Source organism: Rhinoderma darwinii, unplaced genomic scaffold (assembly GCF_050947455.1).
Source record: "Rhinoderma darwinii isolate aRhiDar2 unplaced genomic scaffold, aRhiDar2.hap1 Scaffold_733, whole genome shotgun sequence".
In the NCBI taxonomy this organism is placed as follows: Eukaryota; Metazoa; Chordata; class Amphibia; order Anura; family Rhinodermatidae; genus Rhinoderma; species Rhinoderma darwinii.
This window is the reverse complement of record NW_027464295.1, coordinates 168863-186665: the sequence shown is the minus strand read 5'-3', so window position 1 is coordinate 186665 and position 17803 is coordinate 168863. Positions and strand designations below refer to the sequence as shown.

The 17803-nt window shown below is 48.9% G+C and overlaps 5 protein-coding genes across 5 annotated transcripts; 2 read left to right on the top strand and 3 right to left on the bottom strand.

Annotated features, from left to right (window-relative positions):
- Positions 1-360: 360 nt before the first annotated feature.
- LOC142729731 (histone H4) lies at positions 361-672 on the bottom strand. Its single transcript, XM_075849315.1, has one exon. The coding sequence runs from the start codon at positions 670-672 to the stop codon at positions 361-363; it is 312 nt and encodes a 103-aa protein (XP_075705430.1).
- A 1032-nt stretch (positions 673-1704) lies between these two features.
- Positions 1705-2115, bottom strand: LOC142729724 (histone H3). Its single transcript, XM_075849309.1, has one exon. The coding sequence runs from the start codon at positions 2113-2115 to the stop codon at positions 1705-1707; it is 411 nt and encodes a 136-aa protein (XP_075705424.1).
- An 846-nt stretch (positions 2116-2961) lies between these two features.
- LOC142729723 (histone H1A-like) lies at positions 2962-3634 on the bottom strand. Its single transcript, XM_075849308.1, has one exon. The coding sequence runs from the start codon at positions 3632-3634 to the stop codon at positions 2981-2983; it is 654 nt and encodes a 217-aa protein (XP_075705423.1). The 3' UTR covers positions 2962-2980.
- A 9118-nt stretch (positions 3635-12752) lies between these two features.
- Positions 12753-13133, top strand: LOC142729728 (histone H2B 1.1). Its single transcript, XM_075849312.1, has one exon. The coding sequence runs from the start codon at positions 12753-12755 to the stop codon at positions 13131-13133; it is 381 nt and encodes a 126-aa protein (XP_075705427.1).
- A 1562-nt stretch (positions 13134-14695) lies between these two features.
- LOC142729725 (histone H2A type 1) lies at positions 14696-15088 on the top strand. Its single transcript, XM_075849310.1, has one exon. The coding sequence runs from the start codon at positions 14696-14698 to the stop codon at positions 15086-15088; it is 393 nt and encodes a 130-aa protein (XP_075705425.1).
- Positions 15089-17803: the final 2715 nt, after the last annotated feature.

Here is a 17803-nt window from a genome sequence, read left to right as displayed (position 1 = left end):
CACAAACGGCGTCCGGCAGCGCCGCTACGAGGATGTGTTTTCCTGCCTGAGTACCTTACTGCTATACTTGCTGGCGAGTGATCCTCTTTCCCTTCAGATTAACACTCCCTGGTCTAAGACCCAATTCAGTCAGCTGCTTCTAGGACGCTATTAGGGGACACACTGCGGTCCACATATCCGGCTTCTCACTGGAAGACGGACGTGATACTGAAGCCCCTACCCCCGTGTATATAGAAGTAGAAGGTCACTGCTCAGATACAAAAGCGGTGACCAGCAGACATCATAGCTGATCTATAGAGGATGTGGCGGCTCTGAGAAGAGCCTTTGTGTTGTGTAAGATGGAGCAGAGCAGGAGCGGAATTAACCTCCGAAGCCGTACAGTGTGCGGCCCTGGCGTTTGAGCGCGTACACTACGTCCATAGCGGTGACGGTCTTCCTCTTGGCGTGCTCGGTGTAGGTGACGGCGTCACGGATGACGTTCTCCAGGAAAACCTTCAGGACGCCGCGAGTCTCTTCATAGATGAGACCGGAGATGCGTTTGACGCCTCCCCTGCGAGCTAGACGGCGGATGGCAGGCTTGGTGATGCCCTGGATGTTATCACGGAGCACCTTCCTGTGCCGCTTAGCACCGCCCTTTCCGAGTCCTTTTCCTCCTTTACCGCGACCAGACATCCTGTAAGCTGGAGCTAAAGAGAAATATTGTACCGAGAACCGCGGAGCGCGTCTTTATATAGACCTTGGGTGGACCAGAGAGAGAACTGTAATACATGTCACTTCCGGGGCGTTTCTTTAAGTAAATTCACATTACCAATCCCTCCCCCTCCCGTTGATTGGCTTAACTCAGATTTTGAATTGCACGTTCATTTTACAATACCGGCCGCTCTTTTCCCGCTTATAGCGCGACTGCTGTGTAATGTCTATCTGCCCCAAATCTAAAGCGTAATGTTAAGGGAAACAAGGAACAAGCGTGACGTCTTGGATTAGTATGGCGGCTGCTCGTTATCTGCCGTCACGTTCAGGATTTGTGTGCCCGCAGATCACCCCTCCGGCCACCAGCACCACAACGGCTTTATAGAATGAATAGGGAGGAGAGGACTCGGGCAGTGTTAATGCGTTTAGATCTCTGATTTACAACGGTGACCGGGACTACACCCGATGATCATGACCTCACAGAATAAGAGTAGAATTCCCCTGCGCTTGTGTTCACACCGGGCGGAGGATACCTGCTCCCCCACCCTACACGCTGCGCCTGGTTTGCCTTTACAAGGAGTAGGGAACAAGGACTCCGCACACACTGGTAAGCGGTGGATCATTAGCTGCACATAACGGCGTCATTCCTCGCAGCAGCAGCGGAGGTTATTATCGGAAGAGCGATGTGCGGTCATCAGTGAGGCGGGTTATCACTGCGATACAGCCGGAGAGGGAGGTGATGAATACAGCGCAGACAACCGGCATAACACATGACAGGACTGCTGAAAGGGCCGGATTACGTGAGTGCTAGAGACGGGGACTGGTTATAGTGTAAATGGCGCTAAGCACTGAAAAGGTTAACAATGGCACCTCCACATATTAATAGCAGAGCACCGAGAAGCCAGCGGGAGAGTCGCGGTAGAATTAACGGAGGAAAAGGATTCAGCTCGTTTGAGGGAGGATTTGGTGGCTCTGAAAAGAGCCTTTGTGTTGTAATCGTTGCCGGGTTGAGACCTAAGCCCTCTCCCCACGGATCCTGCGGGCCAGTTGAATGTCTTTGGGCATGATGGTGACCCTCTTGGCGTGGATGGCGCACAGGTTGGTATCCTCAAACAGTCCGACCAGATAAGCCTCGCTGGCCTCCTGCAGAGCCATGACTGCTGAGCTCTGGAAGCGCAGATCGGTCTTGAAGTCCTGAGCGATCTCTCTCACCAGGCGCTGGAAGGGCAGCTTACGGATAAGAAGCTCGGTGGACTTCTGGTAGCGGCGGATTTCACGGAGAGCGACTGTGCCCGGGCGGTAACGATGAGGCTTCTTCACTCCGCCGGTAGCGGGAGCGCTCTTCCGTGCAGCTTTAGTAGCCAGCTGCTTGCGGGGCGCTTTCCCGCCGGTGGATTTACGCGCAGTCTGCTTTGTTCTGGCCATAGCTCTACAACAATGTGCACACTTGTAGACTGATACGAGGAGAGGAAAGAGCAGAGTATTTATACACTTGAGCGTGTCCTCATTGGTCCATGAAAGGCACACCCCTACATTCTATTGGCTTCTTCATAAAAACAATACGCAACCGACAAAGCAAATGTGATATTCGCCACCAATCACCGTTCCGAAGAGGCGGACACCGGTTTACATGACGTCCACACGCAGCTTGTACAGCAGGGGGTGTTAATAACAGCTCACTGTATTTCCATGTCCGCAGATCACGTACACAGCGTTATATAAGAGACTACTTCCCCATCATCCGCCGCTTCAGTGGTTTTATAGATTACACAAAGGGACAATCCCCCACCCCATCCTTACACAGGACACTGTGCCCCGCATCCAGAGGCAGCATATAAGGGTCACCATCCACCACGTGTAATGAGGAGCAGGGGACATTGTGCTCTATTTACACCGGAGAGTGTAATCCATCGGCCTCCTTCACGTGGATCCTGTGCTGTAAGCTACAAGTCTATTGCTGCCCCGGTCCTTATTCACACATTACACCTGGTGGGCTGTGACCTGATAAACTCTGCCTGGATGTTACACCATAGTGACGGGACGGACACTGTGGAGGTCCGGATACAGCAGCTATGGCGTCCAGCGCAATGACCAGAAATGACACTTGTCATAGAGTAACAGGGACATGAAGCTCCTCCGTGCACACGCGATGATGGCGCCTCCTTTATCTCAGGATCGCGCTGCTGTCTGTACCGGAGGAAACAGCAGCCAGTGATCATACAGCTCTGCCGGGGAGAAGGTGGTGGCTCTGAAAAGAGCCTTTGTGGGACAAGAAACGGGCGGCTCTCGGTTATTTCTTCGTCACGGTCTTCCTGGAATTAGACGCCTTCTTAGCCGGACTCTTGGCAGCTTTCTTAGCCGGACTCTTGGCAGCTTTCTTAGCCGGACTCTTGGCAGCTTTCTTAGCCGGACTCTTGGCAGCTTTGGGCTTGGCCGTCTTCTTTGTTATTTTCTTGGGGGCAGGTTTTGGCTTCTTTGGGGTCTTCGCCACCTTCTTGGCAGCGGCAGGCCTCTTGGCCTTTGTCAGGCTCTTGGCCGGAGTCTTCTTCGGGGATTTGGCAGCAGCCGCCGGCTTCTTCTTGACCGCTTTGTCCTTAGTCTCCAGCTGCTTCTTGTTCAGCTTGAAGGAGCCGGAGGCGCCGCTGCCTTTCACCTGGAGCAGGGTTTCCTTGGTCACCAGAGTCTTGAGCGCCATCTTCAGGCGGCTGTTGTTCTTGTCTACATCGTATCCTCCAGCAGCCAGAGCCTTCTTCAGGGCGGCCAGAGAAACCCCACTGCGCTCTTTGGAGGCGGACACGGCTTTCACGATGAGCTCGGACACGCTGGGACCGGAAGATTTCTTGGTTTTCTTGGCGGCCCCTGCTGCAGTTTTTTTCGGCTGCTTCTTGGATTTGGCGGCCGGCTCGGTGAGAGGGACAGCGGCGGCTGGTGCGGTCTCTGCCATCGTATACCACGGGAATCCACTAAAACAATTATTCTGCGAGGGAAAAAACGGGGGCGCCTCTTATATGTACAGCGGCTGCTCGGTGATTGGCTGCGATTCTCCTGAGAGTCTATTGGCTGACACTGATCACATGTCCTCCCTTTCCTCATCTGACAGGAGTGAAGCTCCGCTCTCCCCTTGTGCTTCCCTGCCCGGGATAAGAGCCTTTTACCGACTAGAAGCGGCCGGGCGAGCGGGCTCTCTACGTGACTTCCCCCTCCCTGACATTCCCTCTACTCATTTCTAGCCTTCACTGGCAGAGATGCTGGGAAGTAGCCGGGAGGAGGCCCCGGGATCTCTGCCATAGTTCTGCCGATCTGCACGTCGCTGTGATCGGACAAGATAAATGTGTTTGCGGGAGCTCGTTCCCTCTATTCCCGGCACTTGTCACTATCACAGGGTTCTTTACCACAATGTCTAACGTGTGGGAAGCTGATTGTCCGATGCGGGGGCGACCTGGAGCTGCAGAGAGCCCAGAAGGGTAACCCGGCACAGACGCGATGTCGGAGTGTCTTCCGCCTGTCTTACTGTAACTTGACACAGAGGAGACACAGGATTTGCTCTACTTATGTTACAATAACTCGGCACAGGCAAGACACCAGCGTCTGCTCCACCTGTATTACAATTTCCCAGCACAGAAAAGACACTAAACTAACCTGACACAGGCCAGACCCCAAAACCTGCTCCTCCAGCAGTACATTACCCGGACACAGACAGGACACTAGAGACTTCTCCACCTGTATAACTATAACCTAGCACAGAGGAGGGAACAGACACTGTTTGTTCCTCTTGTACTACATTACTACGGTGTCTTGTCTTTTGCCGGCTTATTGTCCCTGTCCCCTCATATTACTGCCATTATGTCCCCTGTAGGAGGGTACAGGGACACAATGCCGGTAATATGTCCCTGTTCCCTCATCTTCGAGGCATTATGTCCCTGTTCCTTCATATTACCGGCTTTATGTCCCTGTTCCCTCATCTACCAGGCATTATGCCCCTGTTCCCTCATATTACAGGCATTATGTCCCTGTTCCTTCATATTACAGGCTTTGTGTCCCTGTTCCTTCATATTACAGGCTTTATGTCCCTGTTCCTTCATATTACCGGCTTTATGTCCCTGTTCCCTCATCTACCAGGCATTATGCCCCTGTTCCCTCATATTACAGGCATTATGTCCCTCTTCCTTCATATTACAGGCATTATGTCCCTGATCCTTCATATTACAGGCTTCATGTCCCTGTTCCTTCATATTACAGGCTTTATGTCCCTGTTCCCTTATATTACAGGCATTATGTCCCTGATCCTTCATATTACAGGCTTCATGTCCCTGTTCCTTCATATTACCGGCATTATGTCCCTGTTCCCTCATCTTACAGGCATGATGTCCCTGTTCCTTCATAATACCGGCATTATGTCCCTGTTCCTTCATAATACCGGCATTATGTCCCTGTTCACACATAGTACCGGCATAATGTCCCTGTTCCCTCATATTACTGGCATTATGTCCCCTGTAGGAGGGTACAGGGACATAATGCCGGTAATATGTCCCTGTTTCCTCATCTTACAGGCATTATGTCCCTGTTCCTTCATATTACCGGCTTTATGTCCCTGCTCCCTCATTTTACAGACATTATGTCCCTGTTCCCTCATCTTACTGCCATTATCTCCCTGTTCCTTCTAATTACCGGCATTATTTCCCTGTTCCTTCATATTACCGGCATTATGTCCCTGTTCCTTCATATTACCGGCATTATGTCCCTGTTCCTTCATATTACAGGCATTTTGTCCCTGTTCCTTCATCTGAACCTGCATTATGTGCCTGTTCCTTCATCTTACCGGAATTATATCTCTATTCCTTCATAATATTGGCATTACGTCCCGGGTTCCTTCATATTACCGGCATTACGTCCCTGTTTCTTCATATTACCGACATTACGTCCCGCCTCCTTCATATTATCGGCATTACGTCCCTGTTCCCTCATCTTACCGACATTTTGTCCCTGTTCCCTCATCTTACCGGCATTATGTCCCTGTTCCTTCATCTTACCGACATCATGCCGGTAATATGAAAGTACAAGGACATAATGCCAGTAATATGAAAGTACAAGGACATAATGCCAGTAATATGAAAGTACAAGGACATAATGTCCCTGTTCCCTCATCTTACCAGCATTATATCCCTGTTCCTTCATATTATCGGTATTATCTCCCTGTTCCTTCATATAACAGGCATTATGTCCCTGTTCCTTCATATTACAGGTATTATGTCCCTGTTCCTTCATATTACAGGCATTATGTCCCTGTTCCTTCATATTACAGGCATTGTGTTCCTGTTCCTACATATTACAGGCATTATTTCCCTGTTCCTTCATATTACAGGCATTATCTCCCTGTTCCCTCATCTTACAGGCATGATGTCCCTGTTCCTTCATAATAACGGCATTATGTCCCTGTTCCCTCATATTACCGGCATAATGTCCCTGTTCCCTCATATTACTGGCATTATATCCCCTCTAGGAGGGTACTGGGACATAATGCCGGTAATATAATGTCTGTAATATGAGGGAACAGGGACATAAAGCCGGTAATATGAAGGAACAGGAATATAATGCCTGTAAGTTGAGGAAACAGGGACATGTCCCTGTTCCTTCATATTACCGGCTTTATGTCCTTGTTCCCTCATATTACAGACATTATGTCCCTGTTCCCTCATATTACCGGCATTACGTCCCTGCTCCTTCATATTACCGGAATTACGTCCCTATTTCTTCAAATTACCGGCATTATGTCCCTGTTCCTTCATATTACCAACATTATGTCCCTGTTCCTTCATATTGCAGGCATTTTGTCCCTGTTCCTTCATATTACCGGCATTATGTCATTGTTCTTTCATATTACCGGTATTATATCCTTGTTCCTTCATATTACAGGCATTTTGTCCCTGTTACTTCATCTTTCCGGCATTATGTCCCTGTTCCCTCATCTGAACCGGAATTATGTGCCTGTTCTTTCATTTTACCGACATTATGTCCCTGTTCCTTCATATTACCGGCATTATGTCCCTGTTCCTTCATATTACAGGCATTTTGTCCCTGTTCCTTCATCTGAACCTGCATTATGTGCCTGTTCCTTCATCTTACCGGAATTATATCTCTATTCCTTCATAATATTGGCAATACGTCCCGGGTTCCTTCATATTACCGGCATTACGTCCCTGTTTCTTCATATTACCGACATTACGTCCCGCCTCCTTCATATTATCGGCATTACGTCCCTGTTCCCTCATCTTACCGACATTTTGTCCCTGTTCCCTCATCTTACCGGCATTATGTCCCTGTTCCTTCATCTTACCGACATCATGCCGGTAATATGAAAGTACAAGGACATAATGTCCCTGTTCCCTCATCTTACCAGCATTATATCCCTGTTCCTTCATATTATCGGTATTATCTCCCTGTTCCTTCATATAACAGGCATTATGTCCCTGTTCCTTCATATTACAGGTATTATGTCCCTGTTCCTTCATATTACAGGCATTATGTCCCTGTTCCTTCATATTACAGGCATTGTGTTCCTGTTCCTACATATTACAGGCATTATTTCCCTGTTCCTTCATATTACAGGCATTATCTCCCTGTTCCCTCATCTTACAGGCATGATGTCCCTGTTCCTTCATAATAACGGCATTATGTCCCTGTTCCCTCATATTACCGGCATAATGTCCCTGTTCCCTCATATTACTGGCATTATATCCCCTCTAGGAGGGTACTGGGACATAATGCCGGTAATATAATGTCTGTAATATGAGGGAACAGGGACATAAAGCCGGTAATATGAAGGAACAGGAATATAATGCCTGTAAGTTGAGGAAACAGGGACATGTCCCTGTTCCTTCATATTACCGGCTTTATGTCCTTGTTCCCTCATATTACAGACATTATGTCCCTGTTCCCTCATATTACCGGCATTACGTCCCTGCTCCTTCATATTACCGGAATTACGTCCCTATTTCTTCAAATTACCGGCATTATGTCCCTGTTCCTTCATATTACCAACATTATGTCCCTGTTCCTTCATATTGCAGGCATTTTGTCCCTGTTCCTTCATATTACCGGCATTATGTCATTGTTCTTTCATATTACCGGTATTATATCCTTGTTCCTTCATATTACAGGCATTTTGTCCCTGTTACTTCATCTTTCCGGCATTATGTCCCTGTTCCCTCATCTGAACCGGAATTATGTGCCTGTTCTTTCATTTTACCGACATTATGTCCCTGTTCCGTCATATTATCGGCATTACGTCCCGGTTTCTTCATATTACCGGCATTACGTCCCGGTTTCTTCATATTACCGGCATTACGTCCCGGCTTCTTCATATTATCGGCATTACGTCCCTGTTCCCTCATCTTACCGGCATTTAGCCCCTGTTCCTTCATCTTACCGACATAATGGCGGTAATCTGAAAGTACAAGGACATATCGGCATTACCTCCCTGTTCCTTCATAAAACTGGCATTACGTCCCTGTTCCTTCGTATTACTGGCATTACGTCCCGGTTTCTTCATATTACCGGCATTACGTCCCGGCTCCTTCATATTATCGGCATTATGTCCCTGTTCCCACATGTTACCGGCATTATGTCCCTGTTCCTTCATATTACAGGCATTATGTCCCTGTTCCTTCATATTACCGCCATTATGTCCTTGTTCTTTCATATTACCGGCATTATGTCCCTGTTCCTTCATATTACAGGCATTATGTCCTTGTTCCTTCATATTACCGGCATTATGTCCCTGTTCCCTCAGCTTAACGCCATTTTGTCCTTATTCACTCATCTTACCTGCATTATGTCCCTGTTCCTTCCTTTTACCGGCATTATGTCCCTGTTCCTACTTATTACCTGCATTATGTCCCTGTTCCCTCCTATTAACGCATTATGTCCCTATTCTATTACAGCGTGTAGAAGAAACCAGAGACTGCTCCTCCAATAACCAGGCAATTACAATAACGACTAAACACACTAGAGTTTGCGGCTACAATAACCTTGCACCAAAAAAAAGAAACAACAAAGTTTGTATTACAATAACCCAGAACAGACTAGCAACTATAGTCTTCTCCACCTGTAATACAATAACCCGGCACAGACAAGAAGCTATAGTCTGCTCCACCTGTATTACAATAACCCGGCACAGACAAGAAGCTATAGTCTACTTCAGCTGCAATACAATAACCCGGCACAGACAAGAAGCTATAGTCTGCTCCACCTGTATTACAATAACCCGGAACAGACTAGCAACTATAGTCTACTTCAGCTGCAATACAATAACCCGGCACAGACAAGAAGCTATAGTCTGCTCCACCTGTATTATAATATTTCGGAAAAGACAAGCAACTATAGTTTGATTCACATGTAATACAATAACCCCGCACAGAATAGACACCAGAGTCTACTTCACCTGTATAAATAAAACCCAGCACATACGTATTGATGTATTACAGATGGAACTCATTCTAGTGTACTGTAATAGACAAGACATTAGAGTACGCTCCATCTGTATTACAAGAACCCAAGTCCCAGCACATACAGTACAGGACAGGGACAGCCGGAATCAGAGAGACGGTCAGTAGCCAGGGACAGCCGAGTGCAGAGAGACGGTCAGGAAACAGGGACAGCCGAGTGCAGAGAGACGGTCAGTAGCCAGGGACAGCCGAGTGCAGAGAGACGGTCAGGAGCCAGGGACACCGAGTGCAGAGAGACGGTCAGCAGACAGGGATAGCCGGAAACAGAGAGACGGTCAGAAGCCAGGGACAGCCGGGTGCAGAGAGACTGTCAGGAGTCAGGGACAGCCGAGTATAGAGAGACGGTCAGGAGCCTGGGACAGCCAAGTGCAGAGAAACGGTCAGGAGTCCGTGACAGCCGAGTGCAGAGAGACGGTCAGGAGTCAGGGACAGACGAGTGCAGAGAGACGGTCAGGAGCCAGGGACAGCCAAGTATAGAGAGATGGTCAGGAGTCAGGGACAGCCGAGTATAGAGAGACTGTCAGGAGTCAGGGAAAGCCGAGTATAGAGAGACGATAAGGTGTCCGGGACAGCCGAGTGCAGAGAGACGGTCAGGAGTCAGGGACAGCCGAGTGCAGAGAGACGGTCAGGAGCCAGGGACAGCCAAGTGCAGAGAAACGGTCAGGAAACCGGGACAGCCGAGTGCAGAGAGACGGTCAGGAGCCAGGGATAGCCGAGTGCAGAGAGACGGTCAGGAGCCAGGGACAGCCGAGGGCAGAGAGACGGACATGAGTCAGGGACAGCCGATTGCCAAGAGACGGTCAGGAGACAGGGACACGGCATAATGTCCCTGTTCCCTCATATTACCGGCATTATGTCCCTGTTCCCTCATCTTACAGGCATTATGTCCCTGTTCCTTCATATTGCAGGCATTATATCCGTGTCCCTTCATATTACCGGCATTATGTCCCTGTTCCCTCATCTTACCGGCATTATGTCCCTGTTCCCTCATCTTACAGGCATTATGTCCCTATTCCTTCATATTATCGGCATTACGTCCCTGTTCCTTCATAGTACAGGCATTATGTCCCTGTTCCCTCATCTTACAGGCATTATGTCCCTGTTCCTTTATATTACAGGCATTATGTCCTTGTTCCTTCATCTTACAGGCATTATGTCCCTGTTCCTTTATATTACAGGCATTTTGTACCTGTTCCTTCTTATTACAGGCATTATGTCCCTGTTCCTTCATATTACCGGCATTATGTCCCTGTTCCCTCATCTTACAGGCATTATGTCCCTGTCCCTTAATATTACCGGCATTATGTCCCTGCTCCCTCATCTTACCGGAATTACTTCCGTATTCCTTCATATCACCGACATTATGTCCCTGTTCCTTCATCTTACAGCCATTATGACCCTGTTCCTTCATCTTTACAGGCATTATGTCCCTGTTCCTTAATATTACAGGCATTTTGTACCTGTTCCTTCTTATTACAGGCAGTGATCTTCTACTTCTATATACACGGGGGTAGGGGCTTCAGTATCACGTCGGTATTCCAGTGAGGAGCCAGATATGTGGACTGCAGTGTGTCCCCTAATAGCGTCCTAGAAGCAGCTGACTGAATTGGGTCTTAGACCAGGGAATGTTAATCTGAAGGGAAAGAGGATCACTCGCCAGCAAGTATAGCAGTAAGGTACTCAGGCAGGAAAACACATCCTCGTAGCGGCGCTGCCGGACGCCGTTTGTGCCGATGCCTGCACGTACAGGAGTGGCAGAAACTCACCGCTGAATATCCGCTCAGTTGCTCATAGCGCTGTATAAGCGCACGAGCAGTGGATCAAACAGCTGACTTGCGGTGTTGTTTCTTCGGCGTCCAGCTTGCTGCTGGGCAACGTGCTTTCCGCAATCCTTGGAGAGAGGGCCAGTGTTTTCTTAGCTGCTGTCACTGCTACTAATGTTACCAGATTCTTACAACAAACAATAAATCTGTTACTGGGACCAACTTTGACACAAGTATCGGCTCGGCTCGCATCTCATTCTGCCGGACGGCTGGGATTAATAAGGCTGCTGGCAATAAATCTGTTAACCTCTAGTACTAATAATGAATCTGTCTGCTGTCCCTATATAGGACTCACTTTATTACAGTAACGCGTGCAGTTTCTTGCAGAGCAACATTTATTGAGACGCATTCAATGAATGAAAAAGGAGAAACTGATGCAGCTGATACGGCATTTTTCAAGGGCAAACCCCAATGTTGGAGGGGCCGTGTTTTCCAAGCTGCTCTCATTGCTACAAATGTTACGAGATTTTCAAAACAAACTACCAATTTGTAGCACCAAGTTCCACATAAGTATGGACTTGCATTGTCTTGTATGTCACTTTGCCAGACTGCTGGTATAATCGCGCTGCTGGCAATACAATGACAGGAAACAGAATGCACCTATTTCTACTTCGTACTAACACTGTGCGTTGTCTATACTTAGGACTCCCCTCATCCCACTAACGCATGAAGTTGCTGCAGAGTAACATTTACTGAGACGCATTCAGAGAATGAAAAGGACAAATTGATGCAGCTCTATTCAGGAGTAAAATCTAATATCAGAGCTCCAATAGTGCGGTACTTGAGGGAGACGAACATTACAGCCCAGTTTGTCCCCTTTATGCCCCCACTTTTGATATTTGATTTATGTACCTTTCCCTTTTATTCCCCTTCATCTACGATAAGTCACAATGCTGAATGGGATTTGTTCATTAAATGGGGTGTTCTCTACTTAGGGACCGTTCTCCCCTTCCCTGTTAGGTAGAATATACCTCTAAGCTCGTTGTTTTATTGATCGATATTTTTTCTTAATTCAAGAGATCCTTTGATCCGTGTGCTTCTCGCCCTTCTCTTCCCCTCCCTTTTTCATTTGTTCACATTTAGTTGGTGGTGTACACCAGGGCAGAATTAGAAGCAAAAGAGTCCTTGAGAGGAAGGGTTTGTTACCCTAATAGCGTCTCCTGTGTATATAAAGCATTGCCGCAGACCCCTCGTAGGACTTCTCCTTTGTAGTTTAGGAACTGCTATTATCGGTAAATGACGCGGGGATAGAATCTTAGCCTAAACACCTGGGATGATGATGGTGGTTATACTTCAGGGGGACCGAATTGTGACAAAGCTCTTGAGACTGGAAGATAGAATTTAAGACACTATGTAGTCGGGGGCGAGTTGTAGATCATGAACACGAATCACTGGAGTAGTTGTACTATTAATGTGTTCTGTACAGTATAGTTAGTGCACCAATGAGGACAGCGCCATCATCTGCACGAGGCAGTAGTTAACTACTGCACCGCTCACCAGCTCCTGTGATCGGATAGATTTAAATCCACCAACAGAGAACAGACTCGTGGAAACCACCAATTAGCTGGCACTGGGAGTGGCTTATGACGATTCCATAGGTCACATGACTTGCTCTTCCAGTAGAACAGCGGTCAGGCAGCGTTGCTCATTTGCATAGCCCGTGTATAAATACAGCAGCGGTGGGAGGGTAAAGCATTCCATTATTTCAGTTGTGAGCAGATCGCAGTGTGTTATCATGCCTGAGCCCGCCAAGTCTGCCCCGGCGCCCAAGAAGGGCTCCAAGAAAGCCGTGACCAAGACACAGAAGAAGGACGGCAAGAAGCGGAGAAAGAGCAGGAAGGAGAGCTACGCCATTTACGTGTACAAGGTGCTCAAGCAGGTTCACCCTGACACCGGCATCTCGTCCAAGGCTATGGGCATCATGAACTCCTTCGTCAATGACATCTTCGAGCGCATCGCAGGGGAAGCCTCCCGCCTGGCTCACTACAACAAGCGCTCCACCATCACCTCCCGGGAGATCCAGACTGCCGTGCGCCTGCTGCTGCCTGGAGAGCTGGCCAAGCACGCCGTGTCCGAGGGCACCAAGGCCGTCACCAAGTACACCAGCGCCAAGTAATGTGCCCCGTCCCTGCAGTAAGAACACAAAGGCTCTTCTAAGAGCCACCCACCTTGTCTACAACAGAGCTGTGCCTGCTATTGTCTGGCCTCCCGCTAGTCCCCCTGTTCTATGGGCGGCCGCTCTCGTGTCGGTGCAGATGCTGCTTCATACATTATGTGGCTGCCGGACAGGGAGGGACAATGCCGCGTGTGAGGAAGCCGGGACACTGATCCTGCGGGCAGATGACCCGTCATAATATCACACTGTCCAGAAGAAACGGAACATTGTACATTAGGAGACGGAAGGAAGCATGGGACATCTGTAAATAACAATGATGAGGGTAGTAGTCAGATTTATAATCGATGCCAGGGAAACTGCTTGTCGACGATAGAGAACAAGCAATCACACTGGCGAGGACTGGATAAAGGGTGGTTATTGTAATACAGGCGGAGCAGACTCTGGTGTATCCTCTGTGCCGGGTATTGTAATACAAGTGGAGCAGACTCTGGTGTCTCCTCTGTGCCGGGTATTGTAATACAAGTGGAGCAGACTCTGGTGTCTCCTCTGAGCCGGGTATTGTAATACAAGTGGAGCAGACTCTGGTGTCTCCTCTGAGCCGGGTATTGTAATACAGGCGGAGCAGACTCTGGTGTATCCTCTGTGCCGGGTATTGTAATACAGGTGGAGCAGACTCTGGTGTCTATGCCTGGTTATTGGAGCAGTCTCTGGTTTCTTCTACACGCTGCAATAGAATAGGGACATAATGCGGTAATAAGTAGGAGCAGGGACGTAATGCCGGTAATAGGAAGGAACAAGGACATAATGTCTGGAAGATGAGAGAACAGGGACATGTTACCGGCATTGTGTCCCTGTACCCTCCTACATAGGACATAATGCCGGTCACATGAGAGGACAGGGACATAATGCCGGTAATTCGGGAACGATACGGATGTAATAAAGACGTGTTACATGTTTGTACGTCACCCCCTTTATACTGGAGATTGGTACGTTGGAATTGTGCGTTTCACGGTATGGTTGGATAGAGAAGAATCAGCCCGTGCAGCCCGCAGATAACAAGACCCTAATGCAGCAGCAGCTCTGCGCTATCACACCCGGGAATGTCCCCCCATATCCTGCAGCACGAAGGAGCGGCTGCACGGACTGAACGACTCTTCCAGACATGGGAGACCAGCGGGAATAAAGACATGCGCACGAATAAGCACAAGATGGAGGCGGCAGCTCTGTTGTAGACTTGGTGGGGGGCTCTTAGAAGAGCCTTTGGGTCCTTCCTGCAGGGACGGGGCACATTACTTGGCGCCTAATGAGAAGAAGCCGCCGCTGCTGCTTTATTCCTGCTCCATTCGAGTTCAGGCGGGAGATGTTCCTGTTGGTAGAGACAGAGGAGGGGGCGTGGTGTTATCTGCGAGTCTATAGAAATATTCTACTTCCTCATTGGCTACAGAGTCTGGCGTTGAATACAAGTTTTAGATGCGGCCAATCAGAGAAGAAGCTCTCTGCTCCATCCGGGTATAAGAAGTGACGGTGGGAGCGCAGCCGTTAGATCTGATCAGATAATAGACATGTCTGGAAGAGGAAAGCAAGGAGGCAAAGTGCGGGCTAAAGCCAAGACCCGCTCATCCCGGGCAGGACTGCAGTTCCCTGTCGGTCGTGTGCACAGACTTCTCCGCAAGGGTAACTACGCTGAGAGGGTCGGCGCCGGCGCTCCGGTCTACCTGGCCGCTGTGCTGGAATATCTGACCGCTGAGATCCTGGAACTGGCAGGAAATGCCGCCCGGGACAACAAGAAGACCCGAATCATTCCCCGTCACCTGCAGCTGGCCGTGCGCAATGACGAGGAGCTCAACAAGCTGCTGGGTGGTGTGACCATCGCTCAGGGAGGCGTCCTGCCCAACATCCAGGCCGTTCTGCTGCCCAAGAAGACCGAGAGCAGCAAAAGCGCCAAGAGCAAGTGAGCGCCGCTTATCCAAATTTAACCACAAAGGTTCTTTTAAGAGCCGCCCACATGGTCCTTAGAACAGAGCTCACCGCTGATCTCCGATATGTAAACGTTCTGCGCCAGATAAGTGGCTCTGCTTGTACAGAGATCTAGCCATATGAATTCATATACCGCGGGGTTTCACATTGAAGAGGAAGCCGTAGGGTGGGTGGGTGTAGAACTTCTGCGTTACTCATGACCTATACATTCACTACTGTCTCGTGCAGATGATGGCGCTGTCCTCATTGGTGCACTAACTATACTGTACAGGACACATTAATAGTACAACTACTCCAGTGATTAATGTTCACGATCTACAACCCGTCCCCGACTACATAATATCTTAAATTATATCTTCCAGTCTCTCTGGATTCTTCGAATGCGTCTCAGTAAATGTTACTCTGCAGCAACTTCATGCGTTAGTGTGATGAGGTGAGTCCTAAGTATAGACAACGCACAGTGTTAGTACGAAGTAGAAATAGGTGCATTATGTTTCCTTGGTCACCAGAGTCTTGAGCGCCATCTTCAGGCGGCTGTTGTTCTTGTCTACATCGTATCCTCCAGCAGCCAGAGCCTTCTTCAGGGCGGCCAGAGAAACCCCACTGCGCTCTTTGGAGGCGGACACGGCTTTCACGATGAGCTCGGACACGCTGGGACCGGAAGATTTCTTGGTTTTCTTGGCGGCCCCTGCTGCAGTTTTTTTCGGCTGCTTCTTGGATTTGGCGGCCGGCTCGGTGAGAGGGACAGCGGCGGCTGGTGCGGTCTCTGCCATCGTATACCACGGGAATCCACTAAAACAATTATTCTGCGAGGGAAAAAACGGGGGCGCCTCTTATATGTACAGCGGCTGCTCGGTGATTGGCTGCGATTCTCCTGAGAGTCTATTGGCTGACACTGATCACATGTCCTCCCTTTCCTCATCTGACAGGAGTGAAGCTCCGCTCTCCCCTTGTGCTTCCCTGCCCGGGATAAGAGCCTTTTACCGACTAGAAGCGGCCGGGCGAGCGGGCTCTCTACGTGACTTCCCCCTCCCTGACATTCCCTCTACTCATTTCTAGCCTTCACTGGCAGAGATGCTGGGAAGTAGCCGGGAGGAGGCCCCGGGATCTCTGCCATAGTTCTGCCGATCTGCACGTCGCTGTGATCGGACAAGATAAATGTGTTTGCGGGAGCTCGTTCCCTCTATTCCCGGCACTTGTCACTATCACAGGGTTCTTTACCACAATGTCTAACGTGTGGGAAGCTGATTGTCCGATGCGGGGGCGACCTGGAGCTGCAGAGAGCCCAGAAGGGTAACCCGGCACAGACGCGATGTCGGAGTGTCTTCCGCCTGTCTTACTGTAACTTGACACAGAGGAGACACAGGATTTGCTCTACTTATGTTACAATAACTCGGCACAGGCAAGACACCAGCGTCTGCTCCACCTGTATTACAATTTCCCAGCACAGAAAAGACACTAAACTAACCTGACACAGGCCAGACCCCAAAACCTGCTCCTCCAGCAGTACATTACCCGGACACAGACAGGACACTAGAGACTTCTCCACCTGTATAACTATAACCTAGCACAGAGGAGGGAACAGACACTGTTTGTTCCTCTTGTACTACATTACTACGGTGTCTTGTCTTTTGCCGGCTTATTGTCCCTGTCCCCTCATATTACTGCCATTATGTCCCCTGTAGGAGGGTACAGGGACACAATGCCGGTAATATGTCCCTGTTCCCTCATCTTCGAGGCATTATGTCCCTGTTCCTTCATATTACCGGCTTTATGTCCCTGTTCCCTCATCTACCAGGCATTATGCCCCTGTTCCCTCATATTACAGGCATTATGTCCCTGTTCCTTCATATTACAGGCTTTGTGTCCCTGTTCCTTCATATTACAGGCTTTATGTCCCTGTTCCTTCATATTACCGGCTTTATGTCCCTGTTCCCTCATCTACCAGGCATTATGCCCCTGTTCCCTCATATTACAGGCATTATGTCCCTCTTCCTTCATATTACAGGCATTATGTCCCTGATCCTTCATATTACAGGCTTCATGTCCCTGTTCCTTCATATTACAGGCTTTATGTCCCTGTTCCCTTATATTACAGGCATTATGTCCCTGATCCTTCATATTACAGGCTTCATGTCCCTGTTCCTTCATATTACCGGCATTATGTCCCTGTTCCCTCATCTTACAGGCATGATGTCCCTGTTCCTTCATAATACCGGCATTATGTCCCTGTTCCTTCATAATACCGGCATTATGTCCCTGTTCACACATAGTACCGGCATAATGTCCCTGTTCCCTCATATTACTGGCATTATGTCCCCTGTAGGAGGGTACAGGGACATAATGCCGGTAATATGTCCCTGTTTCCTCATCTTACAGGCATTATGTCCCTGTTCCTTCATATTACCGGCTTTATGTCCCTGCTCCCTCATTTTACAGACATTATGTCCCTGTTCCCTCATCTTACTGCCATTATCTCCCTGTTCCTTCTAATTACCGGCATTATTTCCCTGTTCCTTCATATTACCGGCATTATGTCCCTGTTCCTTCATATTACCGGCATTATGTCCCTGTTCCTTCATATTACAGGCATTTTGTCCCTGTTCCTTCATCTGAACCTGCATTATGTGCCTGTTCCTTCATCTTACCGGAATTATATCTCTATTCCTTCATAATATTGGCATTACGTCCCG

What these genes read in the sequence shown, in the direction of transcription:
- LOC142729728 (XM_075849312.1), top strand. Translation starts at nt 12,753, where the DNA reads ATGCCTGAGCCCGCCAAGTCTGCCCCGGCGCCCAAGAAGGGCTCCAAG.
- LOC142729724 (XM_075849309.1), bottom strand. Translation starts at nt 2,115, where the DNA reads ATGGCCAGAACAAAGCAGACTGCGCGTAAATCCACCGGCGGGAAAGCG.
- LOC142729725 (XM_075849310.1), top strand. Translation starts at nt 14,696, where the DNA reads ATGTCTGGAAGAGGAAAGCAAGGAGGCAAAGTGCGGGCTAAAGCCAAG.
- LOC142729723 (XM_075849308.1), bottom strand. Translation starts at nt 3,634, where the DNA reads ATGGCAGAGACCGCACCAGCCGCCGCTGTCCCTCTCACCGAGCCGGCC.
- LOC142729731 (XM_075849315.1), bottom strand. Translation starts at nt 672, where the DNA reads ATGTCTGGTCGCGGTAAAGGAGGAAAAGGACTCGGAAAGGGCGGTGCT.